At 35.5% G+C, this 12,244-nt stretch overlaps 1 protein-coding gene across 1 annotated transcript in view; it reads left to right on the forward strand.

Moving 5' to 3' along the window:
* The window catches only part of BICC1 (BicC family RNA binding protein 1), a 59,693-nt gene that overhangs the window by 15,213 nt on the left and 32,236 nt on the right, over positions 1-12,244 (forward strand). The window contains exons 3-5 of the mRNA XM_053692237.1: positions 4,531-4,662; positions 5,684-5,867; positions 7,304-7,465. Coding sequence (XP_053548212.1) covers positions 4,531-4,662; positions 5,684-5,867; positions 7,304-7,465 — 478 coding nt within the window. The remainder of the gene's footprint in view (positions 1-4,530; positions 4,663-5,683; positions 5,868-7,303; positions 7,466-12,244) is intronic.

Here is a 12,244-nt window from a genome sequence, read left to right on the forward strand (position 1 = left end):
ACTTAAAGCTAGTTACAATTGGTAATAGCGCTTGTAGAAATTGATTTATTTTTTTCCCCCACAGGTGGGGGCCAAAACATTATCCAAATGCATTATTTTGGTATTACAACAAATGACTGTTTTCAATGTATGCTATAAAAAGTATCAATGCACTTTATTACCATAATTTTACATTAAACCTAAAAATGAATTGCAATGCGTTTGTAGTATTTTATACTAAAAGTGGTGTCTTATTTGGTTTAGGAGCCCCATTAATAACCGCATTACTGTGCACGTCGCCCAACTCCATAGACACACACGAGTGTTTGCTCTTGTTTTACAATGCAGTCTAAGATTCTGTACTGAGTCTGAATCTTAGAGTAGCGAGAGCATGCACTCTTGTACAGACCTTCTAACTGTATTTGAGAGGGACAGTCCCTAATTCTGACCTTTTCCGCTTTCCCTCTGAGACAGCAATATGTCCTTATTTGCAGAATTTTTTAACCATAGACTACTTAGATATGCCCACTGACTGCCCAGACAAGCCCATTATCCCAACCTCTGTCCTGGCCACTTCCCCTCCCACAAAATGGCAGTGGGCCCCTTTCAACCATCCATATCCCTAATACCTAGCCACAAATGTTGAGAGGTATGCTTGTGTGTCTATGGGGCAGCCTGCGCAACATCTGATTGGTGGGTGCTATAGCCAGAAGATTGCCTACTGAGGTAATGTTTAGGTAGAATATCTTCCTTTTCTACATGGAGATGTTTGTGATATCATATAGTCCACTATTTACAGACATGCTGCAGCACAAGATTTGATATCATGTCCCTTTAAATAGCCTCTTTTTGAAAGAAAGAAAAAAACTCTCTTTTTAAAAAAACAACTGAATATAGCACTAAAATTGTACTTAGTGTCATAAAACAGGTTGAGATCTGTGTATATCTTAAGAGGGCTAAATTAGTAAAAATAGTTGACATAAAAAAAATGTTTAAAAATTGCTGGCAAGTATTTTAAAATAGTTTTCAATAATAAGCAAAATGAATTACATAGCTATGCTGTCTGGAGTAGTCTGTTCCACCCCCTTATCAGTGTTTAGACACAGGTATTGTATTTCAACTGAGTTCACAGCTTCTAGGTATGCTTCAGCAGGTAATCAGTGTGCACTTCTACATTCTTCCAAAGCAACAGTAGATATAGATACAGCCATAGAAGGAAATGTGTGGGGGAGTTAGAGCTCTACAATTTGGAAACTTAAAAGAAAGCGTTAATGGCGAGGCACTGCAGTTTAAATTTGCAGGTAAAGTTCTTAAAGGGACAGTCTACAATGGAATTTGTATTGTTTGGAAAGATAATCCCTTTATTACCTATTTCCCAAGTTTTCACAACCAATGCTTTTTACCTCTGTGGTTACCTTGTATCTAAGCATCTTCTGACAGCCCCCTGATCACATGACCTTGTGTTTTGTTATCTATTGACTTGCATTTAGTACTGTGTTGTGCTAACTCTTAAATAACTTCCCGGTCGTAAAGTCATTGTTATCTATATGGCCCACATGAACTAGCAGTATCCTGTTGTGAAAAGCAAATACAAAAAAATGCGATTAAGAGGCTATAAATAGAGCCTTTGAAACAGGCAGAAATTTAGAGGTTTAAATGTTAAAGTATATTAATCTAACAATGCTGGTTGTGCAAAGCTGGGGGGAATGTGTAGTAAAGGCATTATCGATTTTTTTAAACAATAACAATTTTTGTGTAGACTGTCCCTTTAAAGTACATATTATATATTTTTCTCTATCCCAACTTGTTTTATGTCCCTTTAACTTCTTCTAAATCTGTTTAACATACAAACGCACTTTGGCATTTGTCATAGAGGCCATATGTTTTTGGTTTATATTCCAGCAATGAATGTTTTTAGAGGCATTTTTCTTTAAATAGAACATATTGCAGCTGACTTTGTAGTACTACACTTCTTCCAAGATTGTTAAGCTGATTGCATAATAGAAGAATGTACTTGTTTTGAGTAATATAAACAGGAGTAGATTATATATAGTTCTGTGCAAAATATGATAAATTGTGATTCAGAAAAAATGAGCATCTTTATGAAAGCTGTTAATATTTATTGAGCCTTCGACTGGCCTTTATAAAATGTCACTTTTCCTGCTGACTCTTTTCGGCACCAACGTAATACCTGAACCTTACGTGCGCAGTTTGTCTTGTTATAGAAGCGTTCTTGAATTTGAAGCTATATATTTTTTGGAAATTCACCAGCATTCCTTCCTTCAAGTTAAAAACCATACCTTTTGGTTTTAGTAGCATAAAATACTTTAAAATGTTCAATAAATATGGATGCAATTTTAAAAATTTAATGTATATATTGTCCATCTCTGTAACTGCACTATACAGTAAAACACAATCTAGCAGCAATAATCTGCATTTTACATTCCTTACTTAAAGATACATAATACAAATATTTAAAGGGACAGTCATGTCAAAATTCATCTTTCATGATTCAGATAGGGCATGCAATTTTAAACAACTTTCCAATTTACTTTTATCATCAATTTTGCTTTGTGCGCTTTGCTTAAAGCTAAACCTAGGTAGGCTTACATGCTAATTTATAAGCCCTTGAAGGCCGCCTCTTATCCCAGTTAGATAGCACTAGTCATATAGCTAACATTGTGCTCACTCCCATTGAGTTATTTATCAGAGTCAGAGCTATGTTATTCCTCTAGGGCTGTAGGGACCCCATTAGTGAGTAGACTGTTACTTCTGAGAGAGTAAATGGGGCAGAGAGAGAGAGATTGCAGAGAAAAAAATTAAGTGAAAAGATATGAGAGAGGGGAAAGAAAGTCTAAAGAGTATATATGGCATGAGAGAGAAGGGAAAGGGTAAAAAGAGAGAAGGGAGTCGAGAAAGATAGTTAAGAAGCGAGAAGGGAGAGTTAATTATTAAAAAAGAGAAAAGAAAAAAAAAAACTCTGCATTCTTTCAGTTCAACAACTTCCTTTTTCTCTCCAGCTGTTGTCTTTCCCAGAATTCCCAGTTGATGATTTCTAACTGCTATGCAACCTTTTTTCGTTAATTTATTTCTGTATGTAGCATTATTTAATTTGTTATGGTATAAAATAAAAACAAAATTACAATATGTTTCACAATGGCTAAACATATGCAAAGATGGGGTGAAGTAGTAGGTGGGATAAGAAGTGGCGAGTAAAATTTTGTCCTGGCTAATAGCTTAGAACTTGACATTTTGAGCCCTGTAAGTATGTATATGTGAATATATGTATGTATATGTGTATGATCTAAATACATACAGACAGGCCCCTTTCCAGAGCTCCTAACAGCCCACTTAACATCTAGCTACATTCTCTGCTAGCATGTATACACATATTATGCATGAATAGCGTTGCTGTTTTACCTTTCTATTTGTTTCTAATAAAGTGCGTTACTGTTTTGAGCAGCGGTCCGGACTTTCCTTTTTTGTATAACTAAATACATACAGAGAGAAGTGCACTCACAGGAATGAACTGTATCAATACCATTGTTAGCCTGTTCTATGGTGATTTACCACCTGGGTGCAGCTTTTTAGCCCAGTAATGCTTTTCACAGAGAAGAACTTTCCTGTAGTATAACAGTCTGATCCCGCCTATTACGGTCAGTCCAGCGCCGAAATACCAGGCAATTCCTCTCTGAACAAGGAACACAGCAACCCCAGATGATCGTTTCAGCCTTTATTGGGCCTCGTCAGTGAGGTGTAGCCATATTCCTTTAAGCACACTGAGCAAGGAGTCCACGTCTGGTTGCCCCTTTTTCCCATAGGGAGACTAAATACATACAGAGAGAAGTGCACTTACAGGAACGAACAACTGGATCAATACCATTGTTAGCCTGTTCTATGGCAATTTACCTCCTGGGTGCAGCTTTTTAGCCCAGTAATGCTTTTCACAGAGAACTACTTTCCTGTAGTATAACAGTCTGATCCCGCCTATTACGGTCAGTCCAGCGCCGAAATATTAGGCAATTCCTCTGAGCAAGGAATACAGCAACCCCAGATGATCATTTCGGCCTTCATTGGGCCTTGTCAGTGAGGTGTAGCCATATTCCTTTAAGCACACTGAGCAAGGAGTCCACGTCTGGTTGCCCCTTTTTCCCATAGGAAGACTAAATACATACAGAGAGAAGAGCACTCACAGGAAGTATATATATATATATATATATATATATATATATATATATATATATATATATATATATATATATATATATATATATATATATGTGTGTGTGTGTACATATAAGTCTGTGATTGGTTATAAGATACAGGGGCAGGGAAATAAATGGCAACTTTAAAATTTATTAGAAAAAATATTAATATAAAAAAATATTATATTTTAGTATGCATTTGTTCATAAAATTGACCCTTTAACTTAAAAACACAGATGATGGTATCTGTAGACTCATTATGATGAAGCTTTTCCATATCATTTAAAATCTGGATATGAAGAGGTTCCGATTTGTTATTAATTGTGATTTATTTATTTATTTGCAGGGTTGTCTTCCACTTGTTTTGATGTTTGACATGAAAGAAGAGATTGATGTAGAGCCACAGTACATCACTCAACTCATGGAACAACTGGACGTCTTCATCAGCATTAAACCAAAGCCAAAACAGCCAAGTAAAGTGAGTGTACCCCTTTTTACTTTATTTGTTTGTGGGTCAACTTTGTGAAAAAATGTGTTCACACCCACATTTTTATAAACAGTTGTGTTTTAGTGGCAGAATACAATTTTGATTATTTTTTTGTGTAAAAATATAAATGAAATAAGACATGTCTTTGTTATTTTTAATAAATACTTTCTGAGGCTGAATAAAACAGAATATGCTTTGGTAAATTTATATGGGGAAAAAAAAATACTATAAATGCTATAACAATGTTAGTGATGGGCAAATGTGTAATTAATTTGGTAGAACGAATTAGTCCTATGGACATTTGTTTTGGACAATCGAATGTTGATAAGAATGAAAATCCATTAAAATTCGGTAATCAAATGTTTCTGGTTTTCATTGTTCATAATTAGATGGAAATGTTCGAATGTGGATATTCAAATGTAACATTCGATTTAACAAATTCTATTCTATTCAGAAATTCAATAGTTCATGCTGTCAGGAATTTAGTAAATTGATACATAATAGATATATATATATTAATTTGAATGTTTTGTTTCAAATATTACATCATTTGAATATTACATTTATAGAAAGCACTAGAAATAATGTTACATTAAACAACTGTTAGACTGTTGTGCAAACATTCAAAAATCGAAACAAACAATTGTTAAAATTTGTTTCATTTTTTTGAATAATGCAAAACATTTGCCCATCCCTAAACTGTTAGTATTTTTGTAAGGTTAAATCAATATGTTGAAATGTGCACAATATTTCTTTAAAATATTTCTGAAACTTGATAGTCTCTATTTATTCTTAGAAGAAATATGTATTTGTTATAGATCATTCTTGGAGCAAGAATATTTTGGTTCAATTGGTTTATTGTATTAGGCCCTTCAAATATGATAAAAAAAAAGGTAAATTATAAATGTAAACTGTCAATACTTTGGTGCAAAGTTTATATTATATATAATTGTTTGTAATACATATGTTTTAGTTTATTAATTTTAATCATGCTAAACTTTTATATTTACAGTCTGTTATTGTAAAAAGTGTGGAACGAAATGCGTTAAATATGTACGAAGCCAGAAAATGCCTTCTTGGACTTGACAGTAGTGGTGTTACCATTGCAAGTCAATCTATGCTATCCTGCCCAATTGCAATGCCGTGCCATGGACTGGATATTTTAGCATCTGCTGGATTGGGACTCACTGGTCTGGGTAATACTAAAAAGAAAACTCAGTAACAACTTTTTTCTATAATCTCCCTAACTTATTGGTAGTTATAGGAAATAAATTATAGTAAAACTAAAAAAAAAAAAAAAAAGTAGAAAAAATAATTTATGGAATAAATGTAATGTAATTTTGTTATTATTTATGCCTGCTCTTTATATCATTTACCTCTGAATTGCACCCCCACACACACGAGACAGGAGCGAGTTTCTGAACAATGACTATGTAACATTTTAAGAGTACTTTATATCTGTCCATTACTGGCCACAAGAGAGGAGTGTTTTGTTTTTTTTTTAGACATTTTGTTAAAGGGACAGTCAACACCAGAATTTTTGTTGTTTAAAAAGAAAGATAATACCTTTATTACTCATTCCCCAGTTTTGCATATCCAACACAGTTATTATAATACACGTTTACCTCTGTAATTATCGTGTATCTAAGCCTCTGCTGACTGCCCCCTTATTTCAGTTCTTTTGACAGACATGCAGTTTAGCCAATCAGTGCTCAGTCCTAGGTCACTTTACGTGCATGAGCTCAATGTTATCTATATGAAACATGTGAACTAATGCCCTCTAATGGTCAAAATGTATTCAGATTAGAGGCAATCTTCAAGGTCTAATAAATTAGCATATAAACCTCCTAGGTTTAGCTTTCAACTAAGAATACCAAGAGAACAAAGCAAAATTGGTGATGAAAATAAATTGGGAAGTTGTTTAAAATTGCAAGCCCTATTTAAATCTTGAAAGTTTTTTTTGGACTTGACTGTCCCTTTAAAAAGCTCATATTTTCTTAAAACATTTTTCATGTGCACTTGATTGATGATATAAACTATGCATATTTATAAAAAGAAATTCTTTAAAGGGACAGTCAAGTCAGAATTAAACTTTCATGATTCAGTTAGGGCATTCAATTTTAAAAAACTTTCCAATTTATTTTTATAATCAAATGTGCCTTGTTCTCTTGGTATTCTTTGTTGAAAGGTAAACCTAGGTAGGCTCATGCTAATTTTTTAAGCTGTTAAAGGCCATCTTTTATCTCAGTGCATTTTGAAAGTTTTTCACAGTTAGACAGTGTTAGTTCATGTGTGTGTTATAGAAAATATTGTGCTCGATCCCATGGAGTTGTTTTTAAGCCAATCACTACGGACTTATATATAGTCTGTGAAAAGCACTGAGATAAGGTGGCAGTCTGCAGAGGCTTATATACAAGGTAATCATAGATATAAAACGTGTATTAATATAACTGTTAGTTGTGCAGAACTGGGAATGGATAATAAAGGGATTATCTATCTTTCTAAACAATAAAAAAAACAATTTTCAAGTAGACTGTCACTTTAATGCCCCTTTAAATCTATTTTCTTAAATGAATGTGTTATTCATTTACCTATTCTATAGCATTGCATTAATGATGACTTCTCATTGCAGGTCTCTTGGGTCCAAATGCACTATCAGTTAATTCGTCTGCAGCTCAAAATTCCTTGCTGAATGCCCTCAATAATGCTGTTAGCCCTCTACACAGCCCGAGTTCTGCTACACCCAACCAGACTTTGTGGGCAACTTCACTAGCAAACGCCACAAATGCTACAGGTGAATGGGATTTTCTGTTTGTACTCATATTGCAGTTGTATTATTTGGCAAGGGGTACACACACAATTATCTAGGCTCACTAAAGCAAAAATGATTAAACAGAGCTTGTAATGTTTTAACTAGAGTCTTATTAAATCAAATTATGGGGTTGGTCACATTTTTGTGCTTGTTTTTGGAAAGTACCAATTTCTGAACATTGTCAGGTACTGTGTGCATGTTTTTGTAGTAATCACAGTTCCAAATTGTTTCTGCTATTAAAGGGATAGTATAGTCAAAATTAAACTTATGATTCAGATAGAGCATGCAATTTTAAGCAACTTTCTAATTTACTCCTGTTATTATTATTTTTTCTTTGTTCTCTTGGTATCTTCATTTGAAAAAGCAAGAATATTAGCTTAGGAGCCAGCCCATTTTTGGTTCAGCACCTGGGTAGCACTTGCTGATTGGTGTCCAAATGTAGCCACCAATCAACAAGCGCCACCCAGAAGCTGAACCAAAAATGGGCCATCTTCTAAGCTTACATTCTTGCTTTTTCAAAGAAAGATACCAAGAGAGTGAAGAAAAAATGGTAGGAGTAGATTAGAAAGTTGCTTAAAAATTGCTTACTCTGAATCATGAAAGTTTAATTTTGACTAGACTATCCCTTTAATACCCCTGAAGCTCAGGCTTGTTACCTCCCGAAAACAATACAAAATCATTATTTATATAGTGAATTTCAGCGTAATCGTAAAAACAAATGTGCATGATTAAACAGCCACTGAAGTCAAAAATAAAGTTTCATGATTCAATTTAAAAAAACTTAAAGGGACATGAAACCCAAATATCTTCTTTCATGATTTAGAAAGAGCATGCATTTTTAAACAACTTTCAAATTTACTTCTATTATCTAATGTGCTTTATACTCTTACTATTCTTTGTTGAAAAGCATATCTAAATAGGCTTAGTAGTTGCTGATTGGTGGCTGCACATAGATACATTGTGTGATTGGCTCACCCATGTGCATTGCTATTTTTCCAACAAAGGATATCTAAAGAATGAAGCAAATTTGAAAATAGAAGTAAATTGGAATGTTGTTTGAAATTGTATTCTCTACCTGAATAATTAAATAAATATTTTGGGTTTAATGTTCCTTTAAATATTCTTCTATTACCAAAACATGCACATTCTTTTTATATGAATACTTTCTAAAGCTCTAGCTACTACTGATCATGTGCAAAAGTGAACAGGAAATACGTAAATGCATTTCGTGATTGGCTGATGGCTGTCACATGATACAGGGGGAGGGAAAAATAAAATTTGCCAGAATTTCAAATTGACAGTAAGTGCTATTGCATTGTCTCTTTTATTGTGTATTTGTCAATTATTGGTAATTTTAAAAGACCAGTAAATACAGTGGATTTGCATAATCAACAAATACATGATAAAAAGACAATGCAATATCACTTAGTCTGAACTTCAAATAAGTAGGAGATTTATTTCTGATAAACTTCATTTACGTCTATTTCCATTCCTCCTGTACCATGTGACAGCCATCATCCTATCACAAATGCATAGACGTAGTATTCTGTGAATTATTGCACATGCTCAGTAGGAGCTGTTGACTCAAAGTGTAAATATAAAAAGACTGTGCACATTTTGTTAATGGAAGTAAAATGCAAAGTTGTTTGTAATTGCAATCTCTATCTGAATCATGAAACTTTCATTTTGACTTGAGTGTCCCTTTAAGACAAACAAAATGTGCATTTTGAGACTTTAGTGATTTTTATCACAGATTGAAGGGGCCTGTGTTGTTGTTGTTTGATCACTTTTACTACTAGTCTGTCTTTTTAAAGGATTTGAACAAGCTCATTATTATAGTATTTGTTGGGTTATGGATTTGGCTAATTTTTATTAGCATAAATTGATTTTACATGCTGTTTGCATCTGTGACCTACCTAATGTCATCTATTGTGGTAATGTCAGTGTGTTTTTGTATGCACAAAACTAAACGGCTGTTAAAAAGCATTTTGGGGTACTTGGAAAAAGTGAAAAAAACACTTTCTAGAGCATTATCAACTCAATTTAGCCATTGAGTAAAAAAAGTACTCAAAAAAAAAAATTCCTGTAAATGTGGTGTTAAAGGGACAGTCTACTCCAAAAAAGTTATTATTTCAAATGGTAGATAACTCCTTTATAACCCATTCCCCAGCCTTGCACAACCAATATTGTTATATTAATATACTTTATAACATTTAAAACCCTCAGGCCGACTTTATCTCAGTCCATTGTATAAGCTTTTCACAGCAAGACAGAGCTAGTTAATGTGTACCGTATAGATAACACTGCGCTTACTCCTGTGGAGTTACAAATGAGACAGCACTGATTGGCTAAAATGCAAGTCGTAAACACCCCAGAGATAAAGGAGGTAAAAAGTATATTAATATAACTGTGTTGGTTTTGCAAAACTGGGGAATGGTTAATAAAGGGATTATCTATCTCTTTTTAAAAAAATCAAAATTTTGGAGTAGACTGTCCCTTTAAGTATCAAGAATGTAGATTCAATCACTCAAACAGAACAGGCACATGTTATGTATAGGGCCATTTCCATCTTTATATGGGAAGAGTCCACAGCTGCATTCCTTACTTTTGAGAAATACTGAACCTGGCCACCAGGAGGGAGGCAAAGACACCCAGCCAAAGGCTTAAATACCGCCCCATTTCCTCATAACCCCAGTCATTCTTTGCCTTTCATCTCAGGAGGTTGGCAGAGAAGTGTTAGAAGATTTCGGAGTAGTCTCTTATGGAGGGTAGTACTCTTTGAGATGGGACTGGAGTTTTAAGTAGTCCTGTCAGCCTCTCAGTGAGAGCATGGATGAAAGTTAGAGTCCGGAGATGCAGGGAGAGTCTTTCTGCAAAACCATCCCGACTCATAATAAACGGCTCCATAGGCAATCAGCATTGACGAGTTTCGCTGCCTGCTTTCTTTACTCAAGTCTATGTCAGAAGCGATGCTACTATCTGTCACACTTGAAGGGCTGTGTTCCTGTTCCACGGCGTGGATTCTAATAAGATAGTTTCATATTTTACACATGTATGATAACGCAAGAAAACAAGGTCACAGTGTGACTCCTTTTATCTGTATAGAATCAAGGGTTAATATCTCCTTAGGGGGATTATTGAACAGTGGGGAATAATCTTATATGTTTATTTGATTTTATTCTGCTTTATGTGTGAGATGTTATGGGCTCATAGGCTGTTATGGAATATACAGGTTTCACTTTCACTTTGAGAGCCATGCAGCTTACAAGATTGGCGCGCTTTCTCTCATAGCAGGGACAGTCCTGCATTGTGCACTATGTGATTCATTCCCTCTTTCCTGACCGGGTGTCTGTCAGAGAGGAGTCATAAATCTCTGTACTGTCTGGGTCATAGGAGGTGGTGAATTCCCCAGCCATTGGGGTATAAGAGTGCCATTTTTTTTTTAATAAAATAAGATGTTTTAGTTTTCTAGTTCTCCGGTTATTGCACTAGCGATGGAGGATTCTGTTACTTTAAAGGGCACTCCCTCTATTCCTAAAGAGTGATTCCGGTTTATATGGTGAGGAGACCCTAGTTCCCCTCTCAATTATGTTCCATATGCCTTGATAATGTTATAATATCAAACATGTTTGATACCACAGAGCTGTCCACCTCTGAGGAGTTGTCGTCCAGTGTGGTGTGTACCCTACATTGTTATCTCTATACACATGCAGTTTTCCCGTATCATTGCTGATCCTCCATCTGGAGGGGGCCTTTTTTTCACCAGACATTACTGTGCAGTTCAGACGGCGGTGTCTGCAGCCTTTAATGCTTTACCTCGCCCTGCTAAGCGCAAGCGAAAGGTTACATATTGCACTCCTTCCCAGAGTACATCAAATAATGTTTTGGATTTTACGGATAGGGTTATCCGAGGATGAAGTTATTTGAGACTTCAGAATATTAACTTTCCGGGTCAGAGTCTGCTGCCTCTAAACCTCCAGCTGTGGAGGAACCAGACTTTAGTTTTAGGAATTTGCGCTTTCTTCTAAAGGAAGTTTTTGGCAAATTCAGAGGTTCCAGAGGTCATATTGCCTGATGAACCTTTAATTCCTAAATTGAATAGAGTTTGAGGACAGAGTGGTGCCTTCCCTACCCTGCCCCTGTTAGATAGCAAACATTATTAAGAATTAAGGGGCAGGATTAGATTCCATTTTTCCCCTCTTCTCCCTTTAACAAATTGTTCCCGGTCCTGGTCTCTCAATGGAGTTGTGAGGTTCCATCCCTATATGGGATGGCGTTATCTTCACCTTTGCTAAAACGTACTACTATCCCACTTGAGGGTAGTTCTTCTTTTGAAGAACCCATGGATAAGAGATGGAAACTCTGTTAAGAAAGATGTTTCAACATTCAGGATATTTGGTTCAACCGGCGGCGGCTGTTGCCATGGTTGCTGGAGAAACTACCTTCTGGTGTGACTCCCTATAGGATTTGATCAAGGTGGTGAGTCCCCTCGACGTTCCTCAGGAAAGATTTACAGCCTTGAGGGTTGCTAATTATTTTATCTGTGACAGATTATTCGCTTGAATGCTATGGCTTCAGCTTTTTCTGTTCAGGCCCGTTGGGCTCTGGCGGAAGTCATGGTCTGCGGATTTGACTTCTAACTCTAGACTTCTTCCTCCCCTTGAAGGGAATGATTTTGTTTGGTCCAGGCCTGGACTCAATTATCTCCACGCTCACAGAGGGCAAGGTTGTCCTCCTACCGCAAGAGTATATGAACTAGTA

Source organism: Bombina bombina, chromosome 9 (genome assembly GCF_027579735.1).
Source record: "Bombina bombina isolate aBomBom1 chromosome 9, aBomBom1.pri, whole genome shotgun sequence".
Lineage (NCBI taxonomy): Eukaryota > Metazoa > Chordata > Amphibia > Anura > Bombinatoridae > Bombina > Bombina bombina.